General features: G+C 39.2%; 1 protein-coding gene across 1 annotated transcript in view; it reads right to left on the bottom strand.

The window, feature by feature from the left end:
* Window positions 1–1,114: 1,114 nt before the first annotated feature.
* Window positions 1,115–25,592, bottom strand: part of MMUT (methylmalonyl-CoA mutase) — a 41,664-nt gene continuing 17,186 nt past the window's right edge. The window contains exons 6-13 of the mRNA XM_080666390.1: window positions 24,669–24,917; window positions 23,180–23,291; window positions 21,977–22,092; window positions 17,428–17,543; window positions 12,522–12,653; window positions 11,219–11,366; window positions 6,138–6,305; window positions 1,115–1,376 (exon numbers count right to left, since the gene is read on the bottom strand). Of these exons, the coding sequence (XP_080522516.1) occupies window positions 1,248–1,376; window positions 6,138–6,305; window positions 11,219–11,366; window positions 12,522–12,653; window positions 17,428–17,543; window positions 21,977–22,092; window positions 23,180–23,291; window positions 24,669–24,917 (1,170 nt within the window). The 3' untranslated portion in view covers window positions 1,115–1,247. The remainder of the gene's footprint in view (window positions 1,377–6,137; window positions 6,306–11,218; window positions 11,367–12,521; window positions 12,654–17,427; window positions 17,544–21,976; window positions 22,093–23,179; window positions 23,292–24,668; window positions 24,918–25,592) is intronic.

The following is a 25,592-nucleotide window of genomic DNA, read 5'->3' on the forward strand; positions in this document are numbered from 1 at the left end:
GACTGGTGCAGCCACTGTGGAGACCAGTATGGAGTTTCCTCAAAAAACTGAAAATGGAACTCCCATTTGACCCAGTAATCCCACTCCTGGGAATATATCCTAAGAAACTAGAAACACCAATCAGAAAGGATATATGCACCCCTATGTTCATAGCAGCACAATTTACAATAGCTAAGATTTAGAAACAGCCTAAGTGCCCGTCAGCAGATGACTGGATCAGAAAACTAGGGTACATCTACACAATGGAATACTATGCTGCCATAAAAAAGAAGGAATTACTACCATTTGTAGGCACCTGGATGGAATTAGAGAACATTATGCTAAGTGAAATAAGCCAGTCAATGAAAGAAAAATACCACATGATCTCACTCATTTGGGGATAATGAAAAACATTATAAACTGATGAACAAAAAGATAGATACAGAGGCAGTAAAGCATCAAACAGACTGTCAAATTACAGTGGTAAGGTTAGGGAGAGGTGGGGGAAATAAGAGATCAACTGAAGGACTTGTATGCATGTATATAAGAGTAACCAACGGATGCAAAACATTGGGGGGTGAGGGCATGTATGGGAGTGGGGTGGGGGGGGGCAATGGTAAGATATGTACACATATAATACCTTAATAAAAAAAGAGATAAAAAAAAATAATTAACAAGGTCACATGTTCGTGCCCAGGAAGAAAGTAGTCAGACCAGAAATATTCAGCCATTTCCTGACCATTACAACCTTCTGAGTTAATACTCTTACTGAGGTAATCCTATTAGAATTTGGCTGAGAACCATAACCACAATCTATTTCCCTACATAAATACTCACCCACTATATTTTCCAAGATAGATATATTTTTTTACTCACATATGGATTTTATTTTCTGATGTTCAAGTCAATATAATGCTAAATTGAAAATGGGACTAGTCAGATTTTTTAAGGTACAATTTAATTCTTAAAATAGAAAGTAAATGGATTTACAAGTAATGTTTCAAAAAAAACATGATTTTTTAAAAGAACACCTTTGTCTAGAGTTTCTGGTAAAGCAGTGAGCATGTGTTATTGAGAGTTTTTTAGGATAATTTTTTAAGTGAAATGGTACATACACACTTATAACATGGCGACATTCTTATAAGTCAGGTATTTTAATGTCAAGCTTTCAGGAAAGCATATATACGGTGTTGAATTAAATTGAAAATATCTTCTTTAATCATCATTGAAAGAATGTTTTAGAAAAAAGCTAAAACAGAAAGAGAATGTTACATAGATTGCTGCTTCTTTTCCAAACACTTCTCAATATCATCAAGCACTTGAACAGCAGCCTTTGGAATTCGTGTCCCAGGACCAAATACATTGGAAACACCAACTTCATACAGAAATTCATAATCCTGTTGAAAGAATTTGTTTAATTAATAGAAACAATAATATTTTTAATTTCAAGCAAATGAAACAAAAGAACAATACTTGCTTTCTTTTTTCTTTGTCCCCAGTGCCCCAAAGTTTCTCCACTAATACACTACTGGCATTTGGGGGTGAAAATTCTTCCTTGATTGGGACTGCTCAACACCACTAGCACACCCTTATATTCCAAGTCATTAAAAGAACAAAACACATTCTGCCCATTTCCCAAACACCCTGCTGTTGTTCATTAGTTTATTTTAAACAAAGTCAAAGTTTGAGTGAAAATATTCACAGTACAGAAATACTCCTCCAGGCTTTAGGCTGTTTCAATATTGGAATATTTATTGCTATAATAATATCAAGTTTAGGACATGCTTTAAAGCCCTGATCCTCAATCACTAGGGCAATTATATATTTCAGGACATTCTGGTTTGTGCTATTGCAGCACAAACCTTTTTCTTTTCTTGTGAGGCTTTTTTTTCATTGAAGTATAACTGACATATAACATTATATTAGTTTCAGGTACATAACATAATGATTTGATATTTGTATATACTGCAAAGTTATCACCACAATATGTCCAACTAGCATTCATCACCACAGAGTTACAAAATTGTGTGTATGTGTAAGTTGAGAATTTTTAAGATTTATTCTCTTCTCCTGGCTGGTGTGGCTCAGTTAATTACAGCATCATCCTGTGCACCAAAGGGTCTTGGGTTGGATTCCCAGTCAGGGCAAATACTGATGTTTTGGTTGGATCCCCAGTTAGATTGCGTATGGGAGGCAACCAATTGATGTTTCGTTCTTTCTCTTTCTCTCTCCCACTCTTCTTTTCTGTCTCTCTAGAATCAATGAAAAACATATCCTCGGGTAATAATTTTTTTTTAAAGATTTATTCTTAGTAACCTTCACATATGCAATACAGTATTATTAACTACTAGAGGCCCAGTGCACAAAATTCGTGCACTCAGTGGGGGGGGGGGGGGGGGTCCCTTAGCCTGGACTGTGCCCTCTCGCAGTCAGGGGGCCCTCAGGGGATGTCCAGAAGCCAGCAGTCAGTCATCCTTAGCGCTGCTGTGGAGGCGGGGGAGGCTCCCGCCACCACTGCTTCGCTCGCCAGCTGTCAGCCCAGCTTCTGGCTGAGCGGCGCTTCCTCTGAGGGAGCGCACTAACCACCAGGGGGCAGCTCCTGCATTGAGCGTCTGCCCCCTGGTGGTCAGTGCGCATCATAGCGACCGGTCATTCTTCCTTTCAGTCAATTTGCATATTAACCTTTCATTATATAGGATTGTCACTATGCCATACATTACATCTCCATGAAAGTTTGTACTTTGTGACTCCCTTCGCCCATTTTCACCCACCCTCTGTCTCTGGCAATCATCAATCTGTTCTTCCACATGTAAGTGAGATCATATGGTACTGTTTTTCTCTGTTTGACTTATTTCACTGAGCATAACACCCTCTAATATTCTCACAAATAGCAACATTTCATTCTTTGTATGGCCGAATAATATTCCATTGTGTATGCAGACCACATTTTCATGGAGGTGCATGTTTTCCTTTTCTTCAGATAAATGCCCAGAAGTAGAATTACTAGCACACATGGTAGTTCTATTTTTAATTTTTTGAAAAACTTCCATACTATTTTCTATAGTGCCTGTACCAATTTACTTCCCACCAACATGGTACAAGAGTTGCCTTTTCTCTACATCCATGCCAACACTTGTTATTTTTGTCTTTTTGATAACAGCTATTTTAACAGGTGTGAGGTAACACCTCATTGTGGTTTTGATTTGCATTTCATTGATGATTAGTGATGCTGAGCACCTTTTCACATACCTGTTGGCCATCTGTATGTTTTCTTTGGAAGCATGTCTATTCAGATACTCAAGTCATTTTTAAATCACTCTTTAGTTATTGCAGCACCCATTTTCATTATCAAGTGATCAAATTTGGATGATAAATTATATGGTCATGCTAATTATCCCCCAACTATTTCTTTTCTGTCTCTATTATTTCCTTATAATATTCTTGCAATACTATAATCCTGCAATAGCACTTAACTCATCTCACTGAACTTTACTCCTAGTCTATAGGACAGAGATCACATCTAAGCATCTTTATATCCTCAGTTCGTGGCACATAAAGGTGCTGAAAATATGCCATCATTCTTGGGCAGATGCTATAGATTTAAAAGTTCATAAGAAAACTTGATAAAACATGTAATAACAATTATCTCCAAATTGGGGATGGTTAAATTTCTAGGTTATATTCTATCTTTTCTAACAATGCTATATACCATTTGTTCTGACATCCAAGTTATGGATTTGGAATGAAGGACTCAACTAGAAGAGGACTATGAAATGTTGCCACTGGAGAAAGGGTCCTTGACTTATCTAAGCCTAACATAAGCCTTGTAAATGTATTTTAATGAGAGGATAAAAATGTTAGAAACAAGTCAATCTGAGTAAATGGCATACCAGTGCTCTTTGTACTATTTTCAATTTGTACCCTATCTATTAGTTTGAAATTATTTCTAAATAAAAAGTTATTATTATAAAATGTCTTCCACTGAGCTGGCCAGGCATATCACATTGTCTGCTTCATGATGGAAGTAGGCAGCATGAGGCTGCTAATTTTACCTACAGTACTTGGAAGCCACTGTTGTTAAAGGGGTTAGAAGATCCTAAAGGTAGTTACACATACTGGTGAGGGCAAACCACATTTATTTAATCAGGCAGCAGAAACTATAAGCTCCACAATGGCAGTTGCTAAATCTGTTTAATTAACCACCATATATTAGTGCTATCTAATTTAAAATCTATGCATCTTTCAATCAAGTAATAACATTTTATATATTTACTACAAACAAATAAAAAAATGCATGGGTACTGACTGCTATAATTATAACAGATACCCATATTAACACTTTCAAGTGTGTCATTACAGAAAATGATACTTAGTCTTTAAACTCAGAGGAAAAAAGTACAAGAAACACCTACAGATATTCCAAGTGATTCAAATATCCAGAGTTAATACAACTTGTGAAATATATTCCTTGAAAATGTCTGCTTACTCATATAACAAGCCTGTGTGTGTTTTTTCAGCTTGTATTTCAATTCCATTATTTCATGCTGCCTAATTATTTTGGTTCTTAAATTTTAATATCATGCCCAAGAGCTTAGATATTAGTCTCTAAAACTGCATTATAGATAGAAGTATTCCAGTGATAAATAGCAATAAAGAATAAAAGCCCTTTATATTTCCAAATAGTAAGCTATAGCTATGAAAAAATAGGCAAGTACGTTAATAAAAGCAATTTTGTGTTGACTATATTACCTTTAAGTATTGTGTTGGTTGTCAGAATAAAATACCTATATATATAGTTTGTTGGGCTAGTCCCATATTATTACCAATCTCATAACCTCATACATATGTAATCTCTCATTTCATAAGTAGTATCTAAAGCCACTATTTTATATTCGGAGCTGTAATGGAGAAAAAAATTTATAGACTGGGACACAAGCTCCCATTTCAATGATAGATTCCTGCTATAGTGGTGGGGGTTTTGTAGCATCTATAAATCATTTCCTTAGAGCAATCTCATATACAGTTCTTCTATCTTGATTTTTTTCCATTCTCAGTAAAAAAAAAAAAAAAAAAAAAAGGAGAACTTGATATAATTAAAAATTGGATTGGAAATAGACCCAATTTATATTTTTGTTGTTGTTAATCCTCACCTGAAGATAGTTTTCCATTGATTTTTAAAGAGTAGAAGGGAGGGGGGGAGACAAAGAGAGAAAAACATCGATGTGAGAGAGACACATCAATTGGTTACCTCCCACATGTACCTCGACCAGGGCCAGGGATCGAGCCTGCAACCCAGGTACATGCCCTTGTCCAGAATTGAACCTGGTACCCAATTTATATCTTTACTAATATCTTTTAACTGATAGGTAAAGGTAATATGTGGAAGAAGTCCCCCACTCCATTAATAAATTAATTGACATCACTGATTGTTACCTAGTGTCCATTTCTCCTTTCCTAAGATGATCTACATTTTTGTTCAAGAATCCACCTCTACTCCATTTGGCCAATAATTTTTAGAACAGGCTGATTCCATTTACATCTGAAATGATATTTTGGGCTCAAAGAAAACTATACCCAATCAAATTAGCTTTAATAAAAAAGGGGTTTTATTGGACCATGTAACTGTTACAGCTCTGAGTTAGAGAAGCATTTAGGGATTGGAGCATGGGGGAAATGAACAAGGTAGCTACTCTAAAACAACATAAGCAAACGCTGCCGACTGGCTAAGGACTCACTTTACTACCAGGGGAGGAGTGCTCACCTTATCTCTGGTTACTATATGCACAGTGTGTTTGCTATTCTTCTCTATTCCAGCTGTGAGATTTTTATTACCTTATCCTGTTCCTTCTCAGCACTGTTTATTGAATATAAAGAAAGTAGATCTCTATTTAAGTTATTAGTTTGCAAGGGGATAATTCTCTCTAAGAAGCTCTGTAAATTGTTAAATGATACATATGAATTACATATAGCTTAAAGAGAAAACAACATTGCCCACTTTTGGACTTCGTCGAACTTAGTAAAATCACCAGAAAATAATTTGGCTCAAAATCTACCACACATTGATCTTCAAGAAAGGTGTGCAGTAAATTAAAGAGCTACACATTGTTTACTCAGGATTCCCATCATAGCACTAGAAAAATATAGGCGATGAAAAATACCTGTGGTGGTATCACCCCTCCACACATGACAAGAATATCTGGTCGTCCAAGGGAGCTGAGCTGTTTGATGAGCTCAGGAACGAGGGTTTTGTGACCAGCAGCAAGTGTGCTCACACCCACAGCGTGCACATCTGCGTCCACAGCCTGCTGGGCCACCTCAAGAGGAGTCTAAACAATTAGAAAAAAAAGGGACAAATCTCATTTATTCCAAAAAGTATTATCTACTTAATCGACATTCTAAGATTTTACTCATTAAAAATCTTGAAGTGAATATAACTTTCTATTTCATCATTCTCAAATCATAAATACCAACTCATCCAATGGATGCAATAACACCAGTGCTATATTTGCTTCTAGCACTAGAATTTATCAGATTTAAGCTATACCAAAACCTATTTCCTCTTCATTATCATTTTTTAAGAATGTATCTGTTATCTTCATTATCAACGTTTATTGAGTAGTTGTGCAGTATAAGGCAACTTGTTATAGTATATATGAAGAAGTAAAAGGCCAAATATAAAATGCAATGTTAAAAGTGAATCTTAGATTTTAAAACAGAATGGGAAAGAGTGATGTTAGCAAGATAGCAGGCGAGGAAACTCCATGACATGGTTCTCCCACAGAGACACTGAATTAACAGCAATATGTGGACCAAAATAACATTGTAAGAACTCTACTTTTAACAGTTTGGAATACAAAAGTTATAAAGGATATTTCCCGTATTCCAATATTAATTGGGTTACCCAAGATCATATCCACTTTCTGTAATGAGTCTGTGACATTGCTTTGATAATTTACATGTATTTAAGTCATTCATATAAAAATGCCTAAGAGTTTCTCATTGAGAATATAATGTAAATTGAGAAATTTCAGAAGAATAAGGCCATCTCAGAAACCACTGCACAATTATAAGTTCAAAAAAATTATCAAAATCTATGAATTTTCACCGAAACCGGTTTGGCTCAGTGGATAGAGCGTCGGCCTGCGGACTGAAGGGTCCCGGGTTCGATTCCGGTCAAGGGCATGTACCTAGGTTGCGGGCACATCCTCAGTGGGAGGTGTGCAGGAGGCAGCTGATCGATGTTTCTCTCTCATCAATGTTTCTAGCTTTCTATCCCTCTCCCTTCCTCTCTGTAAAATATCAATAAAATATATTTAAAAAAAAAAAATCTATGAATTTTCTAAGTTTGGCAAGATTTTAAGGTTCATAATTTCAGTGTGGAAACAAGAGACTCTATACTCTCAGTAATGGAGCCACATTCAAGAAGATCTCTAGGTAAGTCATGCAGCATATAGATCAAATTTTAAATATGAAATATATTAACACATAAAATTAAATATATTAATACATAAAATTAAAACCTTTTAAAAATTATGCATACTTTTGCCATTGATTTCTTAAAGGTGAAAAATTTAATTAATTTAAGCATGATTTGTCATCCATTTCATCCATGCTACCACAATTTATAAGATAAAATTCCATCTAAACAGTTCAGTTTCGTACTTTATGCTTATATAAACTATATTTTGCATTACCAAAGGCTGAAAATTTTGAAACCTCACATATAATTTTGATTAAATCAGTCATCAAAGAACTATAGAATTGTACCTTCAGCCACAGATAAGTTTTTATTTAAATGACACAGTATTCTGTTAACAAAGTTGATGGTACTAAAAGGCCAATTACATTTTTATAGATGGGATTTAAGAGGGAATGAACTTACAGTTCTTCAAAAATTCTTTTAGGTGCCAAAGACTTTTATTTACTTTTATTTTATGAAAGACATATTTCCCAATTACTAAATATTGGATGGAAATGCATTACATTTGATCCCTTTAAAACAAACAAAAAACAAACTAAAGTAAAATGGTAGATGATAACTTTAAAAATAGAAAAGTATTCAACTTAAAGAATGAAAACAACCTAAATATATATATTTATTTATAAAATACTAGAGGCCCGGTGCACGAAATTCGTGCACGGGTGTGTGTGTCCCTCAGCCCAGCCTGCACCCTCTCCAATCTGGGACCCCAGGGGGATTGGGCCTAAACGGGCAGTCGGACATCCCTCTCACAATCCAGGACTGCTGGCTTCCAACTGCTCGCCTGCCTGCCTTCCTGATTGCCCCTAACCGCTTCTGCCTGCCAGCTGGATCACCCCGTAACCACTCCCCAGCCAGCCTGATTGATGCCTAACTGCTCCCCTGCCAGCCTGTTTGCCCCCCAACTTCCTTCCTCTGCCAGCCTGGTCACCCCTAACTGCCCTCCCCTGCAGGCCTGGTACCCCCCAACTGCTCTCCATACAGGCCTGGGTCCCCCCCAACTGCCCTTCCCTGCAGGCCCGGTCACCCCCAATTTTCCTCCTCTGCTGGCCTGATCACCCCTAACTGCCCTCCCCTGCAGGCTTGATCTCCCCCAAATGCCCTCCCTTGCAGGCCTGGTCCCTCCCAACTGCCCTCCCCTGCTGGCCTTATTGCCCACAACTGCCCTCCCTTGCAGGCCTGGTCCCTCCCAACTGCCCTCCCCTGCTGGCCATCTTGTGCTGGCCATCTTGTGTCCACATGGGGGCAGCCATCTTTGACCACATGGGGGCAGCCATCTTGTGTGTTGGAGTGATGGTCAATTTGCATATTACTCTTTTATTAGATAGGATATTTGAGGAGCATTTGAAATCTTACTTCCTGGTATATTTCATCAGTTTGGTTCAAATAAACACATAAAAATTCTCAAAAAATAGTAAAATTAAATATACTTGAGATTCTTAATAAAATCTACCTTAAATGCATAAGACTCTAAACCAGTGGTTCTCAACCTTTCTAATGTCGTGACCCTTTAATACAGTTCCTCATGTTGTAGTGACCCCAACCATAAAATTATTTTCGTTGCTACTTCATAACTGTAATTTTGCTACTGTTATGAATCGTAATGTAAATATCTGTGTTTTCCGATGGTCTTAAGTTCTACAGCAGCGGTTCTCAACCTGTGGGTCGCGACCCACAGGTTGAGAACCGCTAGCAGGGTCACCTAACATGAGGAACTGTATTAAAGGGTTGAGGCATTAGAAAGGTTGAGAACCACTAAACACATTAATAAATTCACCTACCAACACAGTTCAAGGACATATCTCCAGAAATTTGGGCTCTTTATAGTAACAATTTCTCCTAGACTCTCTTGAGTAATATTCCAAAATTCAAAAAGGGAAAACTCTTATGGGAGATTCTACAAAGGCTAGACTTCTAAAGGAAGGTTTACTTCTTTACTGTAAAAATGCAATGAGTACTCTTTTAGTCTCTATCTTAGTTTAGTTGATGTATCTGCATTTGTAATAACAGTACTTCCCTCTCCTTGAAACTCTTCTCTTAGTTTTTATCCCCCTATTTATCCCATTTCTTTTCATTTCTTTGCTGTTTCCTTCTCTTCTATTTCCTTTTAATGTTCAAGTTTTCTCGTCTTGCTATATAAACTCTTTACGGAAAATGACATCCATGTCATGGTTTTAAGTAATATTTATAGAGTGACAAGTCACAACGTCTTGTCTATAACTGAGGCCTCTCTGCTGTTTCAGACATGTATATCCAACTTATGTGGTCATCTTCATTTGAATGTCCCACAGCTGGTTCTCTTAAGCCTACCAACCTATCTGTAAATAGCCCCTTCATTAAATTTTCTTCAAAACCCTAGCTGACTCTTTGTTTCTGCGGAGACCCTGATCCTGCCTTGGTTAAGGCCTTTGTTGTTTCTCACTCAGATTACTAAACATTTTAGCTGGACACCTTGCAATCTAGTCACAGCTCCTCTCAATCCATTTCAGTAAGGGACTTTAGTACAAAGTGACCTTTCTAAAGTATAAATTTGATTGTGTCACTCTACCCAAACACATTTGGGATAAAGTTCAAACTCCTTAGAATGGCATACAAGGCCATTCATCATAATCTGCACACCATCCCAATTTTCCTAAACCTCCTGAAGGCATCATGCTCCATAGTTCTGCACCTCTGCTCAAGCCAACCCTTCTTCTTAGCATGCTCTTCCCTGCTTTGTTCTCAGGCTTCTGAAAGGCACACCACAGCTCAAATGCAACTTCCTAGGATTCTTGGACAAGTTCCTCATCCCTAGTTTATTACATGGATATTACTATGCTGTGATTGGTAGTAAGTAAATCTCTGTTAGAAGCTTGTAACCTCCCTGAAGACAAAATAAAATCGTATCTTATAGAACTCAGAAGCTAACACCTGGTAGATGATCAGTAAATATGTAATGGATAAAGCCTTTCATATAAAAGTTATTACAATTTACTCCTCAACCAAAGATTTTAGGGGAGTGAATGATTAATGCCTCATCATCCTATGGAGAATTTCAGCTTCATTTACTTGCAACAAATTATTTTTCTGCTAATTCTAATATTCTGTGATCAAATAAAATACTACTAGAGAGTAAAAAAGAGAAAATCTAATTTTAAATTGAGCTTACTCTGATGCTTGATTTCCCTTTAAAAACACTTTCCACCAATCCAATGTGGGCTATCTTTCCCACAAAATATTAGTCACATCTTAATAAGTAGCACAATAAGATACTTGAAAGTAATCTTCGCAGCCTCAGAAGCCTAATAAAAGTTATAGTTCAGAACTGACAATGATTTTTACAAAGTCTGATTCACAAGTACATTAGCATGAGTTATATTTCATTCCTACTTCTGTCCTAATTAATTAGATTACATGCATTCAAAAATAAATTAGGAAATTTGTTGAATTCAAGTTCTTCTTTTAAAACTTTAAAATACCATCATGCTCTATTACAGTGGTCGGCAAACTCATTAGTCAACAGAGCCAAATATCAATAGTACAACGATTGAAATTTCTTTTGAGAGCCAAATTTTTTAAACTTAAACTTCGCCACTTCTTCGAAATAGACTCGCCCAGGCCGTGGTATTTTGTGGAAGAGCCATACTCAAGAGGCCAAAGAGCCGCATGTGGCTCACGAGCCGCAGTTTGCCGACCACAGGTCTATTATGTTTTTATGATGTTTTCCTACATGTGATTTATGATATACTTTTTGAAATTCTCCCCAACAATTTTCAGTACCTGAAAAAGAGGACCAATGTCCACATCAAAACCCAGATCAGCAAATCCTGTAGCTATAACTTTTGCTCCTCTGTCATGTCCATCTTGTCCCATTTTTGCCACAAGAAGACGAGGTCTGCGACCTTCACGTTCCATGAATTTATGAACCCTAAGCAACATTTTAAAATACAATAATTATATATTAGTTGTCCAAAGGTAGGATATAAAAACTACAATTTATTTGCAGCAAATCTTTCAAGTTTATTTACAAATCTATTCATTAAAATATTTTTAACATCTCTGTTTTACAAATTACTCCATTAAAGCCTGAATGTTTACCATCTCCCCCTTAGAGGAAAGTTTGAAAGATGGCACAGCCTGTAAGCTCATATCCCTGAGAGCATCACAGTGAACCAAGATGAGAAAATGACTACTTTTCACCTTCTTAAGCACCTCCAGAGTATTGAATATTAAATATTAGAGATATTTAAATGTAAACTAAAAAGTGCCTTTCAGAGTTATTTATATATATGTGCTACTCACTAGCTGTTGTAAACTATCCATATACCTCCCTTCACAAGTGTGAACTCCCCCAAGCTGACTGCAGCATGTCATGGGGACATTGAGGACACATGTAATCAAAATACTTGCTTAATTAAATCAATAACTATATACCCCATATGAAAAAGCACTACATTTATTTCTGACAAAAGGAAAAAAGATTCCATTTTGATGACTTTCACCTTGGCTGTTTTGGTATTTATCTCATATATAGGTAGTCACATAAAAATTTTAGTGGGAACTTTTATTACAAAGTTTGAGAAAACTAATCACCAGGAAGCTACTTCTTACACTTGAGAAGCATGATCCTTTTATATTGATATACATTTCCAAATCATGTTTGACAGTTATTACTGTTAGTTCACTGAAGACTGATTTTAATTAATGCATAGAGATGGCAACCAAATATGTACTTTCATATAGGAAAATTAAGATTTTATAATTATTTTCAGCAATTAATGTAAATAAACTTGAGAAAATATGAAAGCACTTTAGTACTTTAGTAAGGAGATGAAATTGAAGTACCTGGAGGATATGAAGCAATATCACATTAGTTAAATAAACATCTGTTTAAAATGAGAAACTACTAACGGGGACTACAGTAAAAGTTCAGAATATTGTTTTAGTAAAACTACAGACTAACAGGAAAGACAATTTACATATTTTCCAAGGGATATGTGAAAAAATTAAGCCTGCAGTAGATTCATGGGGGCTGTGTTAACTGAAAAGAAGATATGCTGCTATAAGAAATCTCACATATTACCTCGTGATAGCATATGTTATCTCTTTACTTTCTCCAAATTCTTGGCGATAGGCTCCACTCACCATCCGATCATTAGCTTTGTGTTCACCAAATACCTTTTTCATGGCATCTGTGATTTCTCCAACTGTACATCTAAAATATTACAGTTAATATTCTATTAACATCATTTCATGAGATTAAAATATTTAGTTACTGACTAGCCAATGTGGCTCAGTTGTTGAGTGGTGGCCCATGAACCAGGAAGTCATGGTTCGATTCCCAATCAGGTCAGGGTACATGCCCAGGTTGCAGGCTCATGCCCCACTAGGGGGGGCATGCAGGAGGCAGCAGATCGATGTTTCTCTTTCATTGATGTTTCTATCTCTCTATTCCTCTCCCTTCCTCTCTCTAAATATCAATAAAACATATTTTAAAAATATTTAGTTACCTTAATATCAATATAATTAGATATGTTTTATTACCTAAGTAAAAAATAGGCTGTCAAAAATCTAAATAAGAATTTTTTATTGCATCATGAAAGTATCTTCCTCAGATACTTACAAAGAGTGATTTTAGAGACATAGAAGCATGTAAAGGACTGATGAATCTCAGAGGGAAGGCTGGGGTGGGGGATGGGTGGGGAGAGATTAACCAGGGAATTTATATGCATACTAGAGGCCTGGTGCACGAAATACATGTACGGGTGGGGGGGATGTCCCTCAGCCCCGCCTGCAACCTCTCCAATCTGGGACCCTATGAAGGATGTCTGGTGGGATCGGGCCTAAACGGGCAGTCAGACATCCCTCTCACATCCAGGACTGCTGGCTCCCAACTGCTCGCCTGCCTGCCTTCCTGATTGCCCCTAACTGCTTTTGCCTGCCAGCCTGATCACCCCCTAACCACTCCCCTGCCAACCTGATTGATGCCTAACTGCTCCCCTGCCAGCCTGACTGCCCCTAACTGACTTCCCCTGCAGGCCTGGTCACCCCTAATTGCCCTCCCCTGCAGGCCTGGTAACCCCCAACTGCTCTCCCCTGCAGGCCCGGGTCCCCCCCAACTGCCCTTCCCTGCAGGCCTGGTACCCCCAACTTCCCTCCTCTGCCGGCCGGGTCACCCCTAACTGCCCTCCCCAGCAGGCTTGATCGCCCCTAACTGCCCTCCCTTGCAGGCCTGGTCCCTCCCAACTGCCCTCCCCTGCTGGCCTGATCGCCCACAACTGCCTTCCCTTGAAGGCCTGGTTCCTCCCAACTGCCCTCCCCTGCTGGCCATCTTGTGGTGGCCATCTTATGTCCACATGGGGGCAGACATCTTGTGTGTTGGAGTGATGGTCAATCTGCATATTACTCTTTTATTAGATAGGATAGAGGCCTGGTTCATGGGTGGGGGCCAGCTGGTTTGCCCGGAAGGGTGTCCCGGATCAGGGTGGGGGTTCCTTGGGGCGTGGGGAGGCCTGGGCGAGGGGCCTGTGGTGGTTTACAGGCTGACCACACCCCCGGGTGACCCAAGCAGAGGCCCTGGGATCTGGGATTTATTTATCTTCTACAATTGAAACTTTGTAGCCTGGAACGGAGCCAAGCCTTCTGCTCGCTCTATGGTGGCAGACATTTCTGTTGGGATTTATGTATCTTCTATAATTGAAACTTTGTAGCCTTAAGCAGAGGCAAAAGCAGGCCAGGGCTGCAGAAGCTTAGCTTCCTCCATCGCAGCGGGCAACCCTAGCGTCCTGCTCTTTCCAGCTCCGTGGCTGCCGCCATTTCTGTTGGGATTTATCTTCTATAATTGAAACTTTGTAGCATTGAGTGGAGGCCTGGGCCGGCAAGGGCAGGCGGAAAGCTTGGCTTCCTCCATTGCCAGGGAAACCCAAGCCTACCTCCTGCTCTCTGTGGCTGCAGCCATCTTGGTTGGGTTTATTTGCATATTACATCCTGATTGGCTGGTGGGCGTGGCTGGTGGGTGTAGCAGAGGTATGGTCAATTTGCATATTACTCTTTTATTAGATAGGATATGCATAGCCCCTGGGTCCACAGACACAGACAATAGTGTGGTGAAGGCCTGGGAGGGGCAGGTGCCGGGTGGAGGGGATCAATGGGGGGAAAAAATAGGGGAGAACATCTGTAATACTTTCAACAATAAATATAAATTAAAAAAAGAAAAAGTGATTTTAGATGCCTTTATATATAGTAAACTCTTTTCAACATTTTCAACCAAAAAAATGACTGACCTAAAAACTATCCTATCTAATAAAAGAGTAATATGCAAATTGACCGTACCTCTGCTACACCCACAAAGCCACACCAACCAGCCAATCAGGAGGGAGTATGCAAATTAACCCAAACAAGATGGCTGCGGCCTCAGAGCCAGCAGGAGGCCTGGGTTTCCCCGGCAATGGAGGAAGCCAAGCTTCCTGCACACCCTGGCCGGCCCAGGCCTCCACTCAAGGCTACAAAGTTTCAATTATAGAAGATAAATAAATCCCAACAAAAATGGCTGTGGCCACGGAGCGAATAGGAGGCTTGGGTTTCCCCCGCGATGGAGGAAGCCAACCTTCCTGCACACCCTGGCTGGCCCAGGCCTCCACTCAAGGCTACAAAGTTTCAATTATAGAAGATAAATAAATCTCAGATCCCAGGGCCTCTGCTTGGGTCACCCGGGGGCGTGGCCAGCCTGCACACCACCACAGGCCCCTCACCCAGGCTGCCCCACACCCAAAGGGAACCCTCACCCTGATCCGGGACACCCTTCAGGGCAAACCAGCTGGCCCCCACTCGTGCACCAGGCCTCTATCCTATCTAATAAAAGAGTAATATGCAAATTGACTGTTACTCCAACACACAAGATAGCTTCCCCCATGTGGACACAAGATGGCCGCCACTAGATGGCCAGCAGGGGAGGGCAGTTGGAAGGGATCAGGCCAGCAGGGGAGGGCAGTTGGGAGGGATCAGGCCATCAGGGGAGGGCAGTTGTGGGCGATCAGGCCAGCAGGGGAGGGCAGATGGGAGGGACCAGGCCTGCAAGGGAGGGCAGTTAGGAGTGACAAGGCCAGCAGAGGAGGGAAGTTGGGGGTGACCGGGCCTGCAGGGAAGGGCACTTGAGGGAGACCCAGGACTGCAGGGGAGGGCAGTTGTGAACGATCAGGCCAGCAGGGAAGGGCAGTTGGGAGGGACCAGGCCTGCAGGGGAGGGCAGTTAGGGGTGACTAGGCCAGCAGAGGAGGGAAGTTAGGGGCGACCGGGCCTGCAGGGAAGGGCAGTTGGGGGGGACCCAGGACTGCAGGGGAGAGCAGTTGGGGGGTACCAGGCCTGCAGGGGAGAGCAGTTAGGGGTGACCAGGCCTGCAGGGGAGGGCAGTTAGGGGCAATCAGGCTGACAGGGGAGCAGTTAGGCATCAATCAGGCTGGCAGGGGAGTGGTTAGGGAGTGATCAGGCTGGCAGGCAGAAGCAGTTAGGGGCAATCAGGAAGGCAGGCAGGCAAGCAGTTGGGAGCCAGCAGTCCTGGATTGTAAGAGGGATGTCCGACTGCCCATTTAGGCCCGATCCTACCGGGATCGGGCCTAAATGGGCAGTCGGACATCCCTGGAGGGGTCCCATATTGAAGAGGGTGCAGGCTGGGCTGTGGGTCACCCCCCCACCATGCACGAATTTCATGCACCGGGCCTCTAGTATATAGATAAGCCTCTAAAGGTTACTGAATAATTCACCACAATATAAATGTGCAAAGAGCAATATATTTTCATAAAAAGACAATCTTTTATGAAGGATTTGTTTATTCTATTTGTTTATTAATTCATTCAACATGCACTAAGTACCTAATATGGGCCAAGCACTGGTAAGTGCTAGAAATTCATTGATATATAAGACTAAAAAAACACGTACCTGTTCTTATAGAGCTTATCATCCAGTCAGGGGATACAGACAATACATAGTAAACAAATACTAAGATAATAATGTGGAAATAAGTACTACAAAGACACTAAAGTAGGGCAAATGGAATGGGGTGGCTGGGAAAGCAGTTTTAAAGATACTGAAGATATGAAGACTTTTGAACTAGGATATAAATAATAAGAAATAGAAGATAAGGGGAAGAGTATTTGAAAAAGGAAACACTACATACAAAGGCTCTGAGAAGTAGAAAAACTTTTTTGTATTCTAAAAATAGAAAGGGGGACATTGAGGACACAGCATAGTGAAGGAAGCAGGATAAGGTCAGAGAGGTAGGCAAGAGTCATATTCAGCGCGGCATTGCAGGCCTTGGTAAGATTAGATTTTAATTTAAAAGTACTAGAAGTCCATTGGAGGGATTTTAAGAAATTAAAACTGAAGTAAATAAAATAAAAAACAACCCACACACTATTTACTCTACCCCTTAAGCACTTAAAACATGTTTTTTAAAAGTTCATTATCTTCAGCAATAAATAATAAAAGCAAAAATGATTTATTTAGTGACATTATCATACATTGGGAGAAAAGTTTCTGTGAGTCACTCACTTTTTTCCATGTCCTAGGAGGCAAGGCACTGATTGCCCCTTATTCTGGACTATCTTTTCAAAGATATCTACATAGTGAATAGCCCTGTAAGACAGACATATAGTCCACCTCTGGACAAAGGGTAAGTCTTCTTATTGTCCAATGTATTAATGTCTCCCTATATGTGAAAGTACATTAAACTTCAACTTGCAAATGGATTCATTACAATGTCAAATGTCCTGAGTTGAAGGGAAATACACAGATATTAATACACTGCATTCAAAATATATTAATGTTTTAAATGCACAGATGTTTAAGAAAAACAAGAATTAACTTTATTTTGTTCTCCAATATTTTCTTTTAGGCTCACATGGTTTATGGAATCAACCTTTTATTTTAGTACACTCTGAAAAGCTAACTGGCCAATTTTTACGGTTTGGAAATCTCCAAAGGTAATATCCTTACCTTGCACGAGCAGCATCCACTGCAAGAGCCAGAATATTCCCATCTCCACTGGCAGCACACGCAGTCAGCGCAGCAAGACACTGGTCCGCCAAAGCAGGATCCCTAGTAGATTTGATCTTATAGGAAAGGTCAAGGAAAGGGAGGAGTTAAGTGAATAGAGAATAAAGCAGAGGTTAACAGGGGTGGGCAAACTTTTTGATTTGAGGGCCACAATGGGTTCTTAAATTGGACCGGAGGGCCAGAACAAAAGCATGGATGGAGTGTTTGTGTGAACTAATATAAATTCAAAGTAAAGGAGCAGAGGGGAGAGCAAGAGAACCGGATAGAACAGCCGAATCCGGCCCGCGGGTCGTAGTTTGCCCAAGGCTGGGTTAGGAGATTAGAACCTGTTATACATCACACAGAAACTGTTCCATAGTCCTAAACTCAAAAAAAGAAGGGGGGAAAAAGAGAATAATATGTATCCTAAGTCTGATATTCCTTTAATTTATTCATTTACTCATTCAATAAACATTTAAGAACTTCCTAAATAATACTAAATTCTGTATAACCCTGATAAATTAGAAACAAGCAGGGAAGTAATAAATAACAGTGCTGACCATCCCAAGTAGTACATGCTTCTAGGCTTTTCCCCTTATCTTCTATTTCTTATTATTTATGTCCTAGTTCATAAGTCTTCATATCTTTAATATCTTCAAAACTGCTTTCCCAGCCACCCCATTCCGTTTGTCCTACTTTAGTGTCTTTGTAGTATTATCCCATGAATATCTTAGTATTTGTTTACTATATATTGTCTGTATCCCCTGACTGTATGATAAGCTCTATAAGACACTGAAAACAAGTGGCTCTTTTATATGAGGAATTTCAAAGGCACTAAAGATGAATAGTGACAAGGAAGAAAAAAAATAGCAGATTACAACTTAAATAATATTTTAGTTACATTTTGTTTCCTTAACTAATTAACAATATATCAATATATATGTATATTGTTTTTCCTTTTGTATTTAAGAGTAATAAGCCAGAGAAAGACAAACACCATATGATCTCACTTATATTTGGAATCTAATGAACAAAATAAACTGACAACCAAAAGAGAAACAGAGACATTGGATACATGGAACAGACTGACAGCTGTCAGAGGGGAGGCAGGTGGGGTGGACAGGATGAAAGAAGGTGAAGAGAATAGCCAAAAAACATATTTGCATAGTCCATAGACACAGATAACAGTGTGGTGAGGACCAGAGGGAGGGGAGAGTGGGGTCTGGGCAGAGGGTAGGCAAAGAGGGGGAAATGGGGGCATTTGCAATAATGTCAACTATAAAAAATATATATTTTAAAAAATTCCAAGCAGACAAAAAGAGACAGAGACCATCTACCTAATAAAAGAGTAACATGCTAATTGACCATACCTTCGCGACACCCACCAGCCAATCAGGAGTGAGTATGCAGATTAACCCAACAAAGATGGCAGGGTAATTTGCATATGCAGGCACTGAGCTGCCGGGGGCGGGGCGGGATGCTTGCATCGTCGCCATGGCGACAATGCAGGCGTTCTGCACCATCCCAGCCACTCAGGGCTTCTGGGCAGCGTGGGAAGGTGGAAAGGTGGCTCCGGCCAGAGCGAAGGCAGTGCTGGCAGCCAGGGGAAGGAAGGCCCATTCTTGCACGAATCTTCGTGCATTGGGCCTCTAGTGAGAAATACTGAGATGAAGAAAGACAATGAAAGGCATGGTCAAAACTTTTTCTTTCAAATCCTAGGTCTACTGTGCTCTGTCAACAACCTATCTAAAAAAAGTTACTTAAAATCCAACATTTTACAGGTTTTCATCACTTGTAAAACAGTCTAAAATACTATTCTGCTCACTATGTCACTAAAATTCCATGGTATCTATAAGCAGAGGTGGGCCAGAAAAGTGTATATTAAGGGCAAGGAAAAAACCAACTCCATTATTAAATTTCTCTCTCTTGCCCAAAATAAGGTCTATCATCGTTTATTATAAATGGAACCCCCAAGCTTGAGGGTATAGAATTAATAAAAGCCTAAAGTATAACAGAAGAAAAAGGGGTTTCCCAAATATAATAAATATTGAGACTTATATGGTCACTGGAAATAAAATGCTACACCCTAAAAGGGCCTTTTAAAATGACAAAATGTAAAAGAGGAGTCACTATCCCCTGATTAAATAGGAGGAAATATCATTAAACATCTACCATTAACTCTATCATTATGCAGTCAATCTACCTGAACAAAGTTTATTAGATTGTTACAGATCATTTGAACCGAGAAGTGGGAAGAGTTATATCTTAAACCAGGGATGGGGAACCCTTTTCTGCCAAGGACCATTTGGATAGTTATAACATCACTAGAGGCATCTCTGGGTGGCCTGCAGGGATTGGGCCAGAACCCGCAGTCCAACACTGCCTGTAGCTCCTACCTGCTGCTCCTGCTTATCCCGGCCCCACTGAGCTTGCTGCAAGCTCACACTCAATTAGTGCTGATCGGCAGAGGCTTGCACTGCCACAATAGCACTTGCCAGCCATGAGCCCTGCATCTGGCGCCCTCCCGAGAGGAGTGGCCTATGGGATCGGGCTGAAACCGGCTCTCTGACATCCCCCAAGTGGTCCCGGATTATGAGAGGGCATAGTCCAGGCCGATGGACCCCACTGGTGCATGATCAGGCTGGGGAGGGACCGCGGGAGGGCTCCAGGGTGTGTCTGGCCCTGTCTTGCCCAGTCCCGATCGGCCGGACCCCAGCAGCAAGCTAACCTACCAGTCGGAGCGTATGCCCCCTGGTGGTCAGTGCACATCATAGCGACTGGTTGACCAGTCAACTGTCTGCCCCTTGGTGGTCGGTGCATGTCATAGCAAGCGGTTGAGCAACTTTAGCATATCATTAGCATACTAGAGGCCCAGTGCATAAAATTCGTGCATGGGGGGGGCAGTTCCCTCAGCCTGGCCTGCACCCTCTCACAATCTGGGACCGCTAGCTCCTAACCACTCGCCTGCCTGCCTCATCGCCCCTAACCACTCTGCCTTCCTGCCTCATCGCCCCTAACCACTCGCCTGCCTGCCTGATCACTACTAACCGCCTCTGCCTGCCTGCCTGATTGCCCCTAACCACTCTCCTGCCTGCCTGATTGCCCCTAACCACTCGCCTGCCTGCCTGATCACCCCTAACCACTCACCTGCCTGCCTGATCGCCCCTAACCACCTCTGCCTCAGCCTCTACTGTGGTGGTTTTGTCCAGAAGGCTGTCGGAATGATGTTCAGAAGGTCGTTCGGCTGTCCGGTCTAATTAGCATATTACGCTTTTATTATTATAGATTATGCTTTAATTGGTTGAACAGTCGACCAGTCACCGGACGACCGGACACTCAGCATATTAGGCTTTTATTATATAGGATTCGCAAGCCATACAAAATTATCAACTTATTAGTCTGCTATGTTTGGTCAAACATTTAATAACTCACCCCTACTGGCCTTGGCAGGGCCAGACCAAATGATTTCTGGGGTCTTATATAGCCTGAGGGCCAGTCGTTCCCCACCCTTGTCTTAAACAATCACAGGGAAAGTGAACAGGGAAAAGCCATTAAGGAATTTCAAGTTTCCTGCCTTAGACATAAATACAACAGTCAGAGATTAAGAGACCAAGGTAGCGCCAAAACCGGTTTGGCTCAGTGGATAGAGCGTCAGCCTGCGGACTGAAAGGTCCCAGGTTCGATTCCGGTCAAGGGCATGTAACTTGGTTGCGGGCACATCCCCAGTAGGAGGTGTGCAAGAGGCAGCTGATCGATGTTTCTCTCTCATCGATGTTTCTGACTATCACTCTTCCTTCCTCTCTGTAAAAAATCAATAAAATATATTTAAAAAAAAAAAAAAAGAGACCAAGGTAGCTTCATAGAAATATATAGGTTACAACAGTGAAAATTAGTATGTTTTATCTAGTTTAGTATTTCATATTCTTTAGATCATCTCAATGAGAAAGTAGAAATAAGAAGGAAAGAGAGTACTTCCGTTTCAATCAAAATAAATACAGTTCATTATAAAGTGTAGCTTACTAAAGCACTACCAAATATATTTTACTTAAAAATACAAAAACAGAAGATAAATGATTCATAATAGTATCAGGAACCATGGTCTAGTGGAAATAAATTACAGTGAGAAGCCCTGGGTTCCAATACTGATTCTGAAATTTATTGTGAGTTACATAATCACCTATGCCTTATTCTAGGAAATATTAGGAAATTATAGGAAATATTATTATGATATGGTTTTTAATACAGACATATAATTTTCTCAGAGGCCAATATCATGATTTAAAGCACTGAGTTTTTGGCACTAAGTCAACATACTTAGATTTGAGTCCTGGCTGTACAATTATTTATCCAAGTTTCTCAATCTCCCTTATCTTTAGTTTTCCTTATCTTTAAAATATTGGGAAATAATATGCACCTCATGAGGTTGTTGTAAGGAATTAACAGGATAATGTAAGAGCTTAGCCAGTGCCCAGAACACAGAAAGCACTCAAAACATGATAGCTATTATTACCTTCTTAAGTTTTTCAATCTGCTTGTTACGCACTGAAGTATTATCAATCGCCATAACATCCACAGGTTCTTCTTTCTCCAGCTGGTACTTATTTACTCCAACAATTACTTCAGAACCTATTATTTCCCAGAGGAAAATAATATGTAGATTCTACTCACAAATAAATGCCTAATAGTAACAGTCTGATCATCACGTATTTCTCTTGTAAGTTTAATTTTATTAAGTAGTCTTCTTAATACTTAGTGAAAAACTTAAATATAAGTTAGCAAAATCTAATCTGGGATGAAGGTGGGAGGGGAAAAAACTGGTATATATCAGAAACTCTGTAAAGGACCATTTTTTATTATTCTCCCAAACAATATGCTTTCCCAGAGTTTCTGACAAACCATCTTCTAACACTTTTATAAAATCAAAACAGTCATAGCAGCAATCATCTAAGATTTATAGAGAATTAACACCCAACAGGTTTTCTAATATTTTCTTGAATTCTCTTATGGCCAATCACATGAAAACAAAAAATATTTTTAAAACTATAAATGATAAACTAGAATTACAAAGACACTTCCTTAACATGATAAAGAATATACTTTGCCTCAAACTACCAGATTATTAGTATACCAAAAGACAACCTGCTACCCCAACCCCAGGTTATATATCCCTTCTTAATTCCTTCATAGAATTTACCACAATCTAGAATTGCTTTATTTATTTACTTGTTTACTTGTTAATTTTCTCTCTCTTACTAAAATGTTAAGTCTGTGGGTGCACAGACCATGCCTGTCCTATTTACAGTTGTACACTCAGACACAGCACAGCGTCTCAAAGACTTAAAACTAAAAAGTCTTGACTGATTTAATGAATAAATGGAACTCCAATGCAGAGCCCAATGACCAATTATCATGTCACCTTCCAAATGCTGAAGATACCCACCCACACACATGTGCATGGACACAATGGGCATGCCTCCATTCATACTTGCATACTTTGTACATATGCTTGTTCATGTGCATCCATACATACTAAAATACAGATAAAGACAGACAGACAGCTAGATGGATAGATTTAGATGAGAAACACTTTATCCACATTTCCATTTTTCTGTTACTTTTGTTTTATTGACTACATATGTTATCTTCAAACAGAAATTAATATTTCATTTTTAAATACTGGATTTTACATATGAACATTTCTACTTTATCTTACCAGAATCAATTCTAGCTTGTCTTCGGGCAGCACATTCTTCAATTCGAAGTTTCGGTATTCCCTCTGCTACGGCTTTGGCCATTCCACCCATTTCTTCAATTTCATTAATGAGCTAATAAGAATAATAGATTAACAAAATAAGAAGAGAATATAAAACTATTTTCATAAACTGTTCAGATTTATGTTACATAATTACTAATATTGAATTATTTCAGTGGTAAATTTAATGATTTATAAGAATTAAGTTAACATCAAGGGAATTAGAAATTCTGCAGAGTTAATAATACTATAGTTATATTTGAAAGTTGCTAAGAAAGTAGACTTTAAAATTTATCCTCACACACAAAAAGTTGTAACCCTGTGTAACTAAACTTATTCTGGTAATCATTTCACAATATACACAAATATCAAATCATTATTTTATACACCTAAAACTAACACGTTATATGTCAATTATATCTCAATTTTTAAAAAATTTAAAGTTTCTTAAAAGTCAACAGAAAAACTAACAAGTATATTCTGGAAAATAAAAACTCTCAGGTCATAGGAAGAAATTAAAGATAACATCAATTCTCTAATCTTTATTTTTAGTTACATAAATAAAGTTTTCATAGTTACTTAAATACTCTTTAAAATATTTCAAAATGCAATTCTACTTTTTTTAAAAATATATTTTTATTGATTTCAGAGAGGAAGGGAAAGGGAGAGAGAGATAGAAACATCAATGAAAAGAGAGAATCATCGGTCAGCTGCCTCCCACTTGCCCCACACTGGGGATCGAACCCACAACACGGGCATGTGCCTTAGACCGGAATCAAACCCGAGATCCTTCAGTCAGCAGGCCGACACGCTATCCACTGAGCCAAACCGGCCAGGGCCAATTCTACTTTTTATTAGAGCAGCAGGGTAATGGTATAACTCCATCTTTATTGACACCAGGAACCATGTAAACCTTCAATCACAGCCTCAGATATAAATGAAATGGTGGGAAAGGGGTGGTGGAATAGTACCTGACAGCAGAAAGGAGCAAGGTCAATCGTACTTTCTTTTTTTTTTTACAAGTATGCATTTCTTTTCTTTTTTTAAAATATATTTTTATTGATTTCAGAGAGGAAGGGAGAAGGAGAGAAAGATAGAAACATCAATGATGAGAGAGAATCATTGATCGGCTGCCTCCTGCACAACCCCTATGGGGGATCAAGCTGGCAACCTGCGTATGTGCCCTTGACCGGAACTGAACCTGGAAACCTTCAGTGCACAGACTGACACTCTATCCACTGAGCAAAACTGGCTAGGGCAAATACACATATATTTTTAAATTACATTTCAATTTCAAATATTAGAAAGTCAGATCTAAAATTCTTTTCCATCAAACATTTTAGTGATCTTAAAATAATCTATAAATGATTTGATTTATAAATCAAAACATCTATAAATCTGTATAAACCTGTAAATCTTGAAAACAAAGTTTCAAAGAGACTAAACTGACCTTCAAAGCAGCATCATACACATCATTTGTGAGAGATTCCATCATATATGAACCTCCCCAAGGATCAGCTACTTTGGGAATCCCAGATTCTTCTTGAATGATGATTTGTGTGTTCCTGGCAATTCGGGCACTTTTCACGGTGGGCAAACCCAAGGCTTCATCAAAAGAATTTGTGTGCAAAGATTGAGTCCCTCCAAAGACCGCTGCCATTGCTTCCACTGTGGTACGAATAATGTTATTGTAAGGATCCTAAAATATTTAATGAAAAAAAAGGCATATGTCTGCATTAGGCTTCAGAATATCAAATAAATTTAGACAAATTAGTAAATGAGCCAGACTTAGAATTAAGAGTCAAAGTGTCTAGTCTGTGCGTAGGCACTAAAAATATTACCTCTTATAATCCCTGAAATATTAAATATTTATTGTTTTTACTTTTGTATTCCTCACTCTTCTGTAAGTGTATCATAACTGTACACCTTGTCTACTTAGATTATAACATCCTTCATTTCATAATTCACTATCTCCTAATTATTCTGTATACCTTGAGTATCTACCACAAGATGTACCCAAAACAGGCCCTCAATAAATGAGTTATTGTGCTCCTACTTGTGATTTGGGTAAGTCATTGAACCTTTCTGGACTTCAATTTCCTTTGCTGTAAAAATGAGGAGTTCAAGACAAAAACAATTATTAAAGTTCCTTCCAATCCTGAAGTCTGTATTTCTCCATTTATAAGGACATGAAATTATATTTAATATGGAGCATATTCGTTTTATTTACTTTTAAGTATATAAAAACAATCTAACTCTAAAGCTATAAATTATTTTAAAATTTATCCAAAAAAACCTTAATATATAAAGAAAAATGCATGTAAAAAAGATCACCATAAAAATTTTAATAGAATGAAATTAAATTACCCAAGTG

Source organism: Plecotus auritus (genome assembly GCF_963455305.1).
Source record: "Plecotus auritus genome assembly, chromosome: 4".
Taxonomy (NCBI): domain Eukaryota; kingdom Metazoa; phylum Chordata; class Mammalia; order Chiroptera; family Vespertilionidae; genus Plecotus; species Plecotus auritus.